Source organism: Neoarius graeffei, chromosome 5 (assembly GCF_027579695.1).
Source record: "Neoarius graeffei isolate fNeoGra1 chromosome 5, fNeoGra1.pri, whole genome shotgun sequence".
Taxonomy (NCBI): domain Eukaryota; kingdom Metazoa; phylum Chordata; class Actinopteri; order Siluriformes; family Ariidae; genus Neoarius; species Neoarius graeffei.
The window spans coordinates 13268390-13283920 of record NC_083573.1 but is presented as its reverse complement, the minus strand read 5'-3'; the positions used below and the strand labels follow the sequence as shown (position 1 = coordinate 13283920).

The window sequence follows — 15531 nt, the reverse complement described above, 5'->3', positions numbered from 1 at the left end:
ACCGAAAATGTTGAACCCCTGTTTCAGGTGTATGATCGTATCCTGACCATCTCATCACGTGAGGGTGAGACGATAGACCTGGACCGGCCCATCACCGCCGAGGGCAATGTGGAGGTGTGGCTTAATGCTCTTCTGAAGGAATCCCAGAGGTCTTTGCACCTCATCATCCATCAAGCGGCCCTGGCAATCCAAGACTCCACTCTCCATCTGATTGACTTTCTGGATTCCTTCCCTGCACAGGTACTCAAGGATTAAGCCTCTAAAAGTTAAAAAAAAATATATAGTAGATATTAAACAGGGCAATTGCAGTTACTGACACTTGCATATTTTATGGCTGCCATGAAGGTAAAGCTTGCCTAAAAATGATCTTGGACACTACTTACCATCATTTATTTAAAAAGTCATATGCATAACTTTTTTTTTTTTCTTCAAAATATCCTTTTTAGTGTTGAGATTTATGCCATGTACACACGTAGCCGGGTATTTTTAAAACCGAACATTTTTCCCCCCTCCGTTTATAAAAATGTTTTATCCACACCACCTTGTCTTCGAAAAAAATCCCTTCCACACATAACCGAACATCTGCGTTTTCAATCACATTCATAAGCATTCCAAACCTGTAGATGGCTATTTCCCCAAATCCTACCCCCTAATCACATCGCCTGTGCTCTTGGAGCAGTAGTTGGGCTTCTAAAATTAAACATGTAAATAGCACCTGCACAATAATTAACACTTTCAAGGCACTACTCCGATCCATTACTCTTTAGCTAGCCGCACACTACGCCGATTTTCAGCATACCGAGCCAACTGAAGTCGCGAGTCAGGCGTAAAGACTAGTTTTCGATGGTACCGACTCATCTCACAGCCGATTCGAAAAACTAATCGGGAGCCAGACTGATCGGCGAGAGTCGCTAGCAATAGCCAATCATATCTTTCGCATATAACACGTGACATCATTAAACACAATTTCTAGCGCGAGAAATACGTGTTGGTAGCACCTAATGCAGGTATATACTGTAATTCCATAGACTGAAGCTTTATCCATAGACACAGTGGGCTGGAAAGCCACTCTGCTCAAGTTGTGTGGCTGAATTCCAAATCTCTTTAACTCCCCTATATAAGTGCACTATTTAAGGTTGGGAATAATAGCTCATGCAGCCTAGATAGTGCGCTACATATTCCGTGTTGTGTCATTTGTCATTCAGCCTGTAGCATCTTCAAGTGTTGGATTTAACAGTAACTATATCCAATAGCTAATCACAAAGCTATTAAGTTGTCACGTGTCGCTTCAATCGCGACTGCACTCGTCAACAGTCGGGGGATATGTGCGTGCCCTGTCGGGAGTCGGCTCTGAAATGGGTCGGTTCGGTACCGCGTGGATCGCCGTGGTGTGCGGCTAGCTTAAGTCCATGCTTAATCTGGCTTCTGCAGTAAACAAAGGTCGCACGTTTGACGTCAGGGCAGATTTGTTGTCATTTTTTTGGCGCAGATTGTGACGTTCTAAAACGCAAAACTCCGGTTATCTCTGTCTACACGAAAAGGCATACACGGAGTTTTCAAAAATCTTCACTTTGCCCGGAGTTTTTTTAAATATTCGTTTTTGATGTGTCTTCATGTGGATGACAGGCCAAAACGTAGAAAAATATCTTCGATTTAGCAGATACCCGGCTACGTGTGGACGGGGTCTTAGGATGATTGTCAGTCTCATGAACTGTGAGGGGAAAAAAATCAGGTTAATAACTTTTCAAAAGATAAAAGTTCAATCTTAGACATAATATGCAGGTGCTTTAATTTATGTGCCAAAATCCAGTAATGGGTCCAAAAATAAACAAATTCAATAAAGTAATGGTAGATTAAAAAACATTATATAAGTAAAAGCAAACAAGAGCCAAACTAATTGACTAAGCATTAATTAAAGTAATAACATTTATTTATGTAAATAATATTTATGTATTTATTAATATGTATTTAATTATGATATAAAATAATTAAAATGACAATATAAAGTTAATTCATTAAATAAAAAATAAAATTATGAACGTGAATGTTAAAGAAAAAGTGTTTTTAATCAGTAATTTTGAGGCTATTTTGATTGATAAGTGTTATTAATGCTAAAGAGTTAATGTCTATAGAAATGTCTACATTCATGGCAGAGAGTTTAGTTGTGTTATTTTACTTTTCTTTTTATGGCATCTGACAGATTCTTCAAATAAAAGTTGTTGTTGTTAATGTTATCTCATATTTCTGTAGGTGGGTTTGTTGGGAATCCAGATGATCTGGACGCGAGATTCAGAAGAAGCTTTGACTAATGCCCGTTATGACCGTAAAATTATGGCTAAAACCAATCAGTCCTTCCTGGATCTCCTGAACACTCTCATCGACATGACCACCAAGGACCTGAGCACAGTGGAACGGACGAAATACGAAACCCTAATCACTATCCACGTCCATCAGAGGGACATCTTCGATGACTTGGTGAGTGAAATAGATTTTGAATCAGAAAAATATGAGTACTTTCCTGGAAATTAAAACACATTTCATTTCACATAAAAACATACCCATACCCCCCTACACACAAGACAGACCATACTTTGTATATACATTCATTCGCCCTTTTATTGTCTTGATCAGAAAGCTTTATGGAGCGCTAAATTCTTCACCAGCCGTCCTTATTCATATGCGAACATTGTCCTTCACTGTTTTCAGTTGCCTTTTAGAGTCTGTCTGGACACTGAACTTCCTAAAACTTCAGAGCCTTCAGCAAATAAATCTGTGTTTATATAGTTCTGCACAGGCTAGAAGGCAATTTCTTGAATGACTGCAAACCCTATTACTCTGCTTGGTGTATCCCAAATACACACACACACACACACACACACACACACACACACACACATATATATATCTCAAGTCATACATGAGCTAATAGCTGATGAGGCGCTGTTTTATTCTATCCACATTCACTGGATTTTGAGAAACAGTATTTTTATTTTTTGCAAATTCAGTGAATAAAAACTTTATCCAAAACTTTCAACCAAATCTTTTCCGCTTAGAATGTAAACAAACTGGCGAAATGACAGTAGCAATTTGTGAAAAAATGCAATAATAATAATTCTTGAAAAAATATGTTCTGACCATCAAATACTTTTATTCCAGATTTTGTTGCTTTTTTTATTTTTTTTATTTTTTGGGGTTTTGTTTTCGAGTAGAGTTTTTATTTTGTTCTTGGTTGGTTCAGCAACACACTCCACCATTTTGTATTTCTTTACTCACGGTATGTAAGCTTGTATCCTAGTAGTAGAGTAGCCAGTCGGAGCGTGTGACTGCTCATATCCAGTGAATGTGGATGGGGGGAAGAAAAGAAAAATATACACACACACACACACACACACACACACACACACACACAGTGGTGCTTGAAAGTTTGTGAACCCTTTAGAATTTTCTATATTTCTGCATAAATATGACCAAAAACATCATCAGATTTTCACACAAGTCCTAAAAGTAGATAAAGAGAACCCAGTTAAACAAATGAGACAAAAATATTAGACTTGGTCATTTATTTATTGAGGAAAATGATCCAATATTACATATCTGTGAGTGCCAAAAGTATGTGAACCTCTAGGATTAGCAGTAAGTTTGAAGGTGAAATTAGAGTCAGGTGTTTTCAATCAATGGGATGACAATCAGGTGTGAGTGAGCACCCTGTTTTATTTAAAGACCAGGGATCGATCAAAGTCTGATCTTCACAACACGCATTTGTGGAAGTGTATCATGGCACGAACAAAGGAGATTTCTGAGGACCTCAGAAAAAGCGTTGTCGATGCTCATCAGGCTGGAAAAGGTTACAAAACCATCTCTAAAGAGTTTGGACTCCACCAATCCACAGTCAGACAGATTGTGTACAAATGGAGGAAATTCAAGACCATTGTTACCCTCCCCAGGAGTGGTCAACCAACAAAGATCACTCCAAGAGCAAGGTGTGTAATAGTCGTCGAGGTCACGAAGGACCTCGGGGTAACTTCTAAGCAACTGAAGGCCTCTCTCACATTGCCTAATGTTAATGTTCATGAGTCCACCATCAGTAGAACACTGAACAACAATGGTGTGCATGACAGGGTTGCAAGGAGAAAGCCACTGCTCTCCAAAAAGAACATTGCTGCTCATCTGCAGTTTGCTAAAGATCATGTGGACAAACCAGAAGGTTACTGGAAAAATGTTTTGTGGATGGATGAGACCAAAATAGAACTTTTTGGTTTAAATGAGAAGCGTTATGTTTGGAGAAAGGAAAACACTGCATTCCAGCATAAGAACCTTATCCCATCTGTGAAACATGGTGGTGGTAGTATCATGGTTTGGGCCCGTTTTGCTGCATCTGGGCCAGGATGGCTTGCCATCAATGATGGAACAATGAATTCTGAACTATACCAGCAAATTCTAAAGGAAAATGTCAGGACATCTGTCCATGAACTGAATCTCAAGAGAAGGTGGGCCATGCAGCAGGACAACAACCCTAAGCACACAAGTCGTTCTACCAAAGAATGGTTAAAGAAGAATAAAGTTAATGTTTTGGAATGGCCAAGTCAAAGTCCTGACCTTAATCCAATCGAAATGTTGTGGAAGGACCTGAAGCAAGCAGTTCATGTGAGGAAACCCACCAACATCCCAGAGTTGAAGCTGTTCTGTACGGAGGAATGAGCTAAAATTCCTCCAAGCCGGTGTGCAAGACTGATAAACAGTTACTGGAAATGTTTAGTTGCAGTTATTGCTGCACAAGGGGGTCACACCAGATACTGAAAGCAAAGGTTCACATACTTTTGGCACTCACAGATATGTAATATTGGATCATTTTCCTCAATAAATAAATGACCAAGTCTAATATTTTTCTCATTTGTTTAACTGGGTTCTCTTTATCTACTTTTAGGACTTGTGTGAAAATCTGATGGTGTTTTAGGCCATATTTATGCAGAAATATAGAAAATTCTAAAGGGTTCACAAACTTTCAAGCACCTGTGTGTGTGTGTGTGTGTGTGTGTGTGTGTGTGTGTGTGTGTGTGTGTGTGTAAAACTACTGTTCACCAGCACCATCTCACACTTTTTTTTCTTTTAAGAGGAATAATTGTGCCGCTGTTGCATTTCACATTGCTGAGACTCACAGAAGTCTCACAGATGGCAAATGTAAAAGAAAACTTCAAAAAAAATATTCATGCAGTATTGCTACCGAGGATATTGACTCATTTAATGATCATATGTAGCCACAATCATTATCAAAGATTATCATCAATAATTATACCTATTTTAGAATTATTTGTCACATTTTCCACATACAATCCAGGTGAACCAGATCTGCTTCTGCCAACTTTCATTCATGATTAGCAATATGTCTGTATGAATTTGATAATATTTGGCTTATATTCCATTACTGTTCCTCTCATATTCCTGATGTTAATGTTCAACTAATGATGTTCCTTTAATGTTCCTCTTAAGTTTCTCTGATGTTGCTTTAAGTTCCATCTGTTTCTCTAATATTTAAGTTTAATATCAGGTTCCTCAGTGTAATGCTTTTTATGTTGTAAGGTTTTTCTCATGTTCCTCTGATGTTTTTTTCACATTCCTCTCAGTTATTTTATGATTTTTCTCATGTTCTTGAAATCACTAATGTTTCTCTAAGGTTTCTCTCACCTTCCCGCAATGTTCCTTTAAAGCTTAGATTCCTCTTAGGTTCCTGGAATGTTCTCACATGTTTTTGTTGTTTTTGTCTTCTTTGTTTTTTGTTGTTTTTTTTTTTTTTATTTCTTTCTTCTTCTAGTGTCGTTTGCACATCAAAAGCCCCACAGACTTTGAATGGCTGAAGCAGTGCCGCTTCTACTTTAATGAAGATTCAGACAAGATGCTAATCAACATCACAGATGTGGGCTTTGTTTATCAGAATGAGTTTTTGGGCTGCACTGACAGGCTGGTTATCACTCCACTAACAGACAGGTGATTCTGGGAGCAAAGGTTTTTATTTTGTTCAGTTGTATTTCTCAAGCAAGAATTTTTATTTATTTATTTTTATTTTTTAAACCATGTGTCAAAATGCAAACTTTAGAAGGAATGCGGGTCTATGAACAACAAGTATCCTCTAGGTGTGGTCATTATCATCTAGATGCTGAATTGACGATCATATGGTCTAGAAATGGAAATAAATACTGCTCTCATGCAAGGCATCGTTTCCCTGAAACCTTCTCTAGTTCTGAATGACAAGGACACCATTATTAAGTGTTTATAGAACCATGGTTAGATATGCAACTAGGGTTCTATTTCACCCTCCTAACCTGGGTGATAATCACCTGGATTCTCCTGGATGAGGAACTGACTCATATTAGAACTGACTGGAAAAGTCTCTGGAAAGTACCCCCATACTTGTGCCAATATGAGGGCCAACGTTATTGTTGTAGATCCTGTAGAAGGTCCATGATGATGCCTGGATCGTAGTATTACAGACTTTCTGGAGTAGCATGCCTCTCAGTAATCCCCATGAGTTGGAGACAGTCTGTGTAGAGAAGTTGGGTATCTGGCCCACCCACTGTCTCTGTTTGGACAGGGATGTTCTTTGTATCTTTTCTTTGGGAAAGATGAACTGTTAATCTAATTATCTAATCACTGCTGTTTGGTGGGGTGGCACGGTGGTGTAGTGGTTAGCGCTGTCGCCTCACAGCAAGAAGGTCCTGGGTTCGAGCCCCGGGGCCGGCGAGGGCCTTTCTGTGCGGAGTTTGCATGTTCTCCCCGTGTCCGCGTGGGTTTCCTCCGGGTGCTCCGGTTTCCCCCACAGTCCAAAGACATGCAGGTTAGGTTAACTGGTGACTCTAAATTGACCGTAGGTGTGAATGTGAGTGTGAATGGTTGTCTGTGTCTATGTGTCAGCCCTGTGATGACCTGGCGACTTGTCCAGGGTGTACCCCGCCTTTCGCCCGTAGTCAGCTGGGATAGGCTCCAGCTTGCCTGCGACCCTGTAGAAGGATAAAGCGGCTAGAGATGATGAGATGAGATGACTGCTGTTTGGTCAAAATCAAGTGTGTATTGCAAGGCCAGTTGGATAACAAAAGTAAATGACATGACTTTGGATTCAATCACATGCACCTGGTCACCCCGGAATCATTTGGCCAGCATCACATGCAAGGGAACTGCAGTTCTTTTTGCTCAAATTATTTTTAGCTGTCTTTAGTGAGACCCATTTCAGTTTGTCGTCCCCAGAACAACGGTTCCCTTAGTGACACAGAGTTAACGACTGAAACTTTCTGTCTTTTTTCCTTTTTGGAGTTTTGCTGTGCAACCATAGAAAATGCACTTGAACAAAAAGGGATTCAACCATATACAGTTGTTGTCAGAAGTTTACATACAGTGACATGAATGTCATCTTGGATATGAATGTCATGGCAATATTTGGGCTTTCAGTCATTTCTTTGAACTGTTCTTTTTCTGTGGCAGAATGTACAGCATACATCTTTATTTAAAAAAAAACACTCGAATTTGGTGCACAAGTTTTAATTTTCTTTGGGTTTTCTGAAATCAACTCATGGTCAAAATTATACATCCAGGGTCAAAATTATCCATACAGCACACCTAATATTTGGGTAAAATGTCTCTTCACCAGATTCACCTTGACCAAACATTTTTGTTTACCATGAACAAGCTTCTGGCAGAATTCTGGTTGGATATTTCATGACTTTTCATGATAGAATTGGTAGAGTTCATTTAATTTTTTTTTTCTTGGCATGGGCTTGACTTATAAGCACGGTCCATATATTTTCAATAGGGTTGAAGTCAGGGCTTGTTTTATTTTGTTTGACTTTAAGCTTAATGTTAGCCTGCTTTATCCTCCACAACCAGCTATGATGTGTGTTTGGGTTCATTGTCCTGTTGTAACTCTCAAGTCGCAAGGCATGTTCAATTTTCTGATGGTTTATGCTGAAGAATTCTGAGGTAGTCCTCCTTCATTATTCCATCAACTTTGTGCAATGAACCAGTTCCACTGGCAGCAAAACAGCCCCAGAGCCCTCTGCACGTGGTGGTCCTTGTGGCCAAACAACTCAATTTGTCTCATGTGACCATACAGCTTTCCTCCAGAAGGCTTTTTCTTTGTCTGTGTGGTCAGCTTCAAACTTTAAGCTTGAAGGTGTTAATTTTGGAGCAGGGGGTTATTTCTTGGATAGCAGCCTCTTAGTCCATGGTGATCTGAACTGTAGACAGTGATCCATCAGCTTCCAGTTCATGGTAGGGCCGTGCCATGGTGGTTCCCAGGTTGTTCCTGACTATCCAAGCCAATTTCCTTTCAGCTGAGGGTGACAGTTTGGGTTTTCTTGAAGCAAAGTGGCTTGGCAAAGTGACTACACCTTACAATAACTTGAATACAATTGTTTGAACTGATCTTGGAATTTGCAGTTGTTTAGAAATGGCTCCAAAAGACATTCCGGAGTTGTGTATATCTGCGATCCTCTTTCTCAGATCTGCACTGAGGTCCTTGGGCTTTCCCATTTTACTGTGTGTTGGTCAATCTAATGAGTGCTGTAAACAAACCCTTTTTATGAAAGCACAGAGAAGCTACCAACTGTAGTCAATCATAATCACTAACAGGAAGTTAAGAGGCATCGGCCTTGGCAAGATAAGAGACATTTTGGAAGTTTCAGCACCTCTGAATTAATAATCTAAGTGAGTGAATGTAAATTTTTGACCCTGTATGTATAATTTTGACCCTGGGTTAATTTCAGAAAACCCAAAGAAAATTAAAACTTGTGCACCAAATTCAAGTGTTTTTTTTTTAAATTAAAGACGTATGCTGTACAATCATTCTGCCACAGAAAAAGAACAGTTCAAAGAAATTATTGAAAGCCCAAATATTCCCATGACATTCATATCCAAGATGACATTCATGTCACTGGATGTAAACTTCTGACCACAACTGTATGTTTGAGACGGAATATGAGCCTGGGGAGTAAGAAACAAACAGTGAAAGTGATTGCAGCGATACCAGAAGTGATAGTGGATTAAATGAACACAGAGGCCATGCAAGGAGTTGAGGAGTGTAAGCCTGTTTAGGAGTGGTGTGAGTATACAAAATGCCACCCAATGCCCTGAGATAAGGAGCAAAAAAAGGATGACATACATGTAGCATGCATTGTAAATCATTGAGATTTTTATACCATCTGTCTGCACCATGTCTCTTTGTGCCTTGCATATATACAGTTTATGATCTACAAGAAACTACCTGGTAGAGCACCAACTGCCTTGACAAACAGGTTAATAAGCCTAAATTGTGGCTGGAGGATCCTAAGTTTTTGTCGGATATTATAGTAGCTGTAGTGGTGGTGGTAATAATAATAAATCCCTCTCTCTGTGCTTGTATGCGCACTTGGGTTTTCACTGCTTCATATGGATTAAATACAGAGAAATAACTGCTCACTCACTCACTTCTTCCAGCTTGTCCCACTTATGTGTGTGGGGTCATTGCCATGTGAATCCTATTGATCCACATGTCATATTAATCGGATCATAGTTTTACACTGGATGCCCTTCCTGCTGCAACCCTCCAACACAGGTGCGGGAAGAACATGCAAACTCCATCCAGAAAGGCCCCCACCAACCTAGCTGTGAGGCAACAGTGCTAACCACTGCACCACCATGCCGCCAAATACAGATAAACAACTGCACTGTGGTACAGTGTATACGTGACAAAGGCTTGTAATTCTGTATATCTAATCAGACATTTTCTTTAACCATATGATTTTTACTGGCAACAAAATCCACGAATCAACAGACTTTACTTTTATGAAATTGAAATTTCATTCAGCTAGTACTAATAGAAACTAATAAAACATGTACAAATATGACAAGGTTCCCGCGCGTCATTAAAAGTCATTAATTCCAATTTTCTCTTTTTAAGGTCATTAAAAGTCATTAAAATCCACAATTTCGTATTAAAAGTCATTAATTACGTAGTTGGCCAAATCTTTAAAATAGGAGCGGCTATCACAGAGCAGAATTTCTCAATATCTCAATATGCGCAGAAGATGACGCGCAATCGTCCTATTTCACCTCGTGTTTGATAAATGGCGCTATTATAGTTAATCATTCACCCGTATCACAGTAAACACGCGATAACAATGCCACCGGCACGGAAGTGCGTATTCAATGAAGGTTGGGTGGAAGACGAACCATTCAAAGCGTGGGTCACTCACGCCGGTAAATGCAGATAAATACGCTTTCTACTGCCGTGTGTGTAAAAAAAAAACACGTTCGTTGGGAAACATGGGAAAAAATGCGTTGAAAGAGGTTTCTCTGTTAACAAAGAGGTACTGCAGGATAACCAACATCAGGACACAGTAGTGGCACAGCGCATAGTGTATGATGCTATTCAGGATTATGGGGGGCCACTTCAGTTACCGATCACAAAGGATATGTTGAAGTCAGCCTCAGCTGCCAGAATGAGATACAGGAATTACTCGTCTCGTCTCGTCTTCTTCCGCTTTATCCGGGACCGGGTCGCGGAGGCAGCAGTCTAAGCAGGGAAGCCCAAACTTCCCTTTCCCCAGACACCTTACAGGAATTACCTTGAAGAAAATCAAAGAAAAAAAATTGAGTAAAGAAAAGACATGGAAGATGAATTAGATACGTTAAGAAAAAAATGCAAAACACTGGAGTCCGTCATTGACACTCCTGAAACAAATGCAGATCATCTTTCTGAAGAGGCGGAAAATGCCAAATCCAAAGAGAAAATGGCAGAGAAAGTTGCTCAGGCCAACGCACTTAGATCGAAAAGAAAGTCTAAAAAGGAGGAACTTATCGAAACCAAAAAAGAGTTGGACGAAAAGACAAAATCCTTCAGGGATTTGAACAGTTCTTGAAAAAAAAAGAATTCTAAAAAAATCAATAAAGATTTTTTTCACATTGTACAACATGTCTTGTGCTTTGCTTTATTTACTGTTAAATTCATCATGTACTGGTCCATTGGAATATAACTTAGCATAGCATTCATATAGAATTGTCATTAAAAAGTCATTAAAATGAGTGTAAAAATGTCATTAAATGTCATTAATTTTCAAATGATTCTTAGTGTAGGAACCTTGTATGAGCAAGTGAACACTTGAACATGTCTTGTATGGATACAGTGGGGCAAAAAAGTATTTAGTCAGTCACCAATTGTGCAAGTTCTCCCACTTAAAAAGATGAGAGAGGCCTGTAATTTTCATCATAGGTATACCTCAACTATGAGAGACAAAATGAGAAAAAAAATCCAGAAATGCTTCTTACGAAGCCACTCCTTCATTGCCCGGGTGGTGTGTTTGGGATCATTATCATGCTGAAAGACCCAGCCATGTTTCATCTTCAATGCCCTTGCTGATGGAAGGAGGTTTTCACTCAAAATCTCATGATACATGGCACCATTCATTCTTTCCTTTAAACGGATCAGTCGTCCTGGTCCCTTTGCAGAAAAACAGCCCCAAAGCATGATGTTTCCACCCCCATGCTTCACAGTAGGTATGGTGTTCTTTGGATGCAACTCAGCATTCTTTCTCCTCCAAACACGACAAGTTGAGTTTTTACCAAAAAATTCTATTTTGGTTTCATCTGACCATATGACATTCTCCCAATCCTCTTCTGGATCATCCAAATGCTCTCTAGCAAACTTCAGACAGGCCTGGACATGTACTGGCTTAAGCATGGGGACACGTCTGGCACTGCAGGATTTGAGTCCCTGATGGCGTAGTGTGTTACTGATGGTAGCCTTTGTTACTTTGGTCCCAGCTCTCTGCAGGTCATTCACTAGGTCCCCCCGTGTGGTTCTGGGATTTTTGCTGACCATTCTTGTGATCATTTTGACCCCACGGGGTGAGATCTTGCATGGAGCCCCAGATCGAGGGAGATTATCAATGGTCTTGTATGTCTTCCATTTTCTAATTGCTCCCACAGTTGATTTCTTCACACCAAGCTGCTTACCTATTGCAGATTCAGTCTTCCCAGCCTGGTGCAGGTCTACAATTTTGTTTCTGGTGTCCTTTGACAGCTCTTTGATCTTGGCCGTAGTGGAGTTTGGAGTGTGACTGTTTGAGGTTGTGGACAGGTGTCTTTTATGCTGATAACGAGTTCAAACAGGTGCCATTAATACAGGTAACGAGTGGAGGACAGAGGAGCCTCTTAAAGAAGTTGTTACAGATCTGTGAGAGCCAGAAATCTTGCTTGTTTGTAGGTGACCAAATACTTATTTTACCAAGGAATTTACCAATTAATTCATTAAAAATCCTACAATGTGATTTCCTGGATTCTTTCCCCCATTCTGTCTCTCATAGTTGAAGTGTACCTATGATGAAAATTACAGGCCTCTCTCATCTTTTTAAGTGGGAGAACTTGCACAATTGGTGGCTGACTAAATACTTTTTTGCCCCACTGTATTATCTGTCAGTATAAAGGAGTTTACTTTTTGGGCTTTTGTTTGGTTTTAAGGGAGTACAAGGATGAGATCCCACGCTGGGCTCTTGGGGCAGTGTGGTGGAGGAAGGTACCTTGTGTAAGGTTTTGACAAGTTTATGAGCCCCAGCCATTCACAATGTTGTGATCACTGGCTTCCACCTGTATGTCAGGATGAAACACCAAACCTACAGTTGCACATAAGCCAGTTGAGGGTGCCAAATATCTCTCCCTTTGGGACAACAGTTCTGTTTGGGGGGAGAGCAGCAGGGGCAACCAAGGTGGCTGGTCTGATTCCTGAATTTTGTGCAATATGGGCAGAAATGTAGGCCAGTGCATCCTGACAGAGTCCAGCTCTACCAGAGTGAACCACAGTCAACAATGTTGATTTAGCATTGGCAAAGAGGTCCAAGTATGCCTTGGCAATATTTTCCCTGAGTTGGGATACCACTTTTCTGTCTCGACAGAGCATCCACTGTACCATCGCAGTATTATGGCAAGTGAGTTGTTCTCAGAGGTGAATCATGATTGGGCCCATCTGAGTAATTTTTATGCCATCCATGTCTGTGCAGCCCTGGTGAGTGATGCATCTGATGGTCATGAACCACCAATATGTGGTTGTGTCTCAGAACTGGTAGCAAGAATTTTGGGGGCTAGATAGACCACCCCTCAGTTCAAATGGAGTCTAACCTCATACTGTGACTCCATATCTTGGTAAGCATGTGCACAGGAAAGCAGGAAGTTGGTTCTTATTGACCAAAATAGGTAGAGACGATAATGTATTACTAAAAGAGAAGCACACGCTTGTTGGTTTGTTTTGTTCCTGATTTAGGTGCTACATTACTTTAGCCCAGGCTTTGGGGATGAGTATGGGTGGAGCACCAGCTGGACCAGCTGGAACTGGAAAGACAGAGACAACCAAAGACATGGGTCGTTGTCTGGGAAAATACGTGGTGGTCTTCAACTGCTCAGACCAGATGGACTTCCGAGGCCTTGGCAGGATATTTAAAGGCAAGAATAATTTTTCAGTGGCTTTTCTTAAAGGTAGCCATGTATGTCTCTTTAATGGAATTATCCATATTCTTGAGAAACATTGTGAGAAATCCTGTATTTTTTTTAATCTTGCTTTTAAGATTTTTAGTACAGTCAAGCCACATATGTACAGCTCTGGAAAAAAATCAAGAGAACACTTAAATTTTTTTTTTTAAATCAGCATCTCTATGTATGGCAGCCATTTTATTCCAGTGTCTGTGTTGGAATTCCAACACAAGCACACCTCATTTTACTTAATGAGTTATTGATTAGGTGATCACCTGAACCAAATCTTATTTAACGAGGAAAAGTATAACAACCACTGCTGTGGTCATCACTATCCTCTTGCAGTAGGACCAGTTTGGATGGCAAAAACAGTGCTAGTAGCACCTTAAATTTATTTGGAATACAAAAATATCTATTCATCATGCCAAAAGAGATAAAAAGAAAAGTTTTGAGTGTGAAAAAGAAGGGTTCAATTCTGGCCATACTGGTAGAGGGATAGAGTGAGCATCAGGTTGCTTCCATCCTCAATTTTATGAGCCAGCTCGTATAAATAATCTGCACATGAACAAATGACTCTGTTAAACTCACCTCAACATGTCTTTTACCCCACCATGGGCAATGCTAAAGTCACTGTTACAAATAGTATAGCGTGCAACACCGTCATTATTTTTTACCCCTATTAGGCAAAGGGACATTTTTGTGTTGTCTGAGGTGAAGTGGATTTTGTATTTTTGTTTTTTGGGGGCACTCTGCCATGACACTCCTAGATACACTGAACTGATGGACTCTCGGTCTGGGAGAGAAGACGTGAAGCCCGCCCACACAACACTGATTGGCTTACTTAACAAGACAGAGCAATCAGGATGCTCTCTCTCTCTCAGCAGATCACATTGCATCCAAAAACTGAAACATGCAGGCATCACAGAACCATATAATTTACCCACAAATGTATTTACTGATTATGTATTCTGCACACTGCTCTCTCTCTCTTTCTCTCTCTCTCTCTCCCTCTCTCTCTCTCTTTCTGCGTGCTCACTCGCTCGCTCACTCTAGGTTCTGGGATATTGCATCTAATTTGCAGGCATCAGGGAACCACTGTGCGAGAGACTCCCGGAACTTCTGGGAGAATTGGGAATAATTCGACTTATCACATCAGACAAGCAGATGTGGATTTGACTTATCCTGACCAAACAATTACTTGTCCCGTCTAGTCGGGCAACCGTTAACGTCGAGCCCTGATTGAGCCCTTTTTTGTCAAGTCAACTTTATTGTCAAATATGCTATACATGCTCGACATACAGCACAGATGAAATTTCAGTCCTCTCTGACCCACGGTGCAAACAGGCAATGCAATAAATTAAAAAAATAGAATAATTGAAATAAACAATATAAACAGTATAAACACTCTAGATAAGAAATAGACATAGACTAACTGTCCGCGTGGGTTTCCTCCGGGTGCTCCGGTTTCCCCCACAGTCCAAAGACATCCAGGTTAGGTTAACTGGTGACTCTAAATTGACCGTAGGTGTGAATGTGAGTGTGAATGGTTGTCTGTGTCTATGTGTCAGCCCTGTGATGACCTGGCGACTTGTCCAGGGTGTACCCCGCCTTTCGCCCATAGTCAGCTGGGATAGGCTCCAGCTTGCCTGCGACCCTGTAGAGGGATGAAGCGGCTAGAGATAATGAGATGAGATGAGATATAGATAGATAGATAGATAGATAGATAGATAGATAGATAGATAGATAGATAGATAGATAGATAGATTGGAGCAAAAGGGCATAAAATTAACAGTCAAGGGCACTTGAGGTATAGCAGGTAAACATGAAATAAGTAGTATAAACAAAAAACTAATAGCTGTTAAGGTGAGGTAGTGCGGAATAGTGGAAATGAGCGAGGTAAAGTGAAATGTGCAGTCCCTGAGTTCAGTATGCGAATGAATGTTGAGAGTATGTGTGTGCGTGTGTGTTGGGGGGGGACTGTGAGGGTGACATGATATCAGATGCTGAAGGGAGGGCAGGGGGGTGTGCGGGCAGAATCTGTGGCAGGGG

At 40.4% G+C, this 15531-nt stretch overlaps 1 protein-coding gene across 1 annotated transcript in view; it reads left to right on the top strand.

Annotated features, from left to right (window-relative positions):
- LOC132886518 (dynein axonemal heavy chain 5-like) overlaps positions 1 to 15531 on the top strand; it is a 310505-nt gene that overhangs the window by 135343 nt on the left and 159631 nt on the right. The window contains exons 34-37 of the mRNA XM_060921229.1: positions 28 to 240; positions 2251 to 2475; positions 5810 to 5982; positions 13277 to 13455. Coding sequence (XP_060777212.1) covers positions 28 to 240; positions 2251 to 2475; positions 5810 to 5982; positions 13277 to 13455 — 790 coding nt within the window. The remainder of the gene's footprint in view (positions 1 to 27; positions 241 to 2250; positions 2476 to 5809; positions 5983 to 13276; positions 13456 to 15531) is intronic.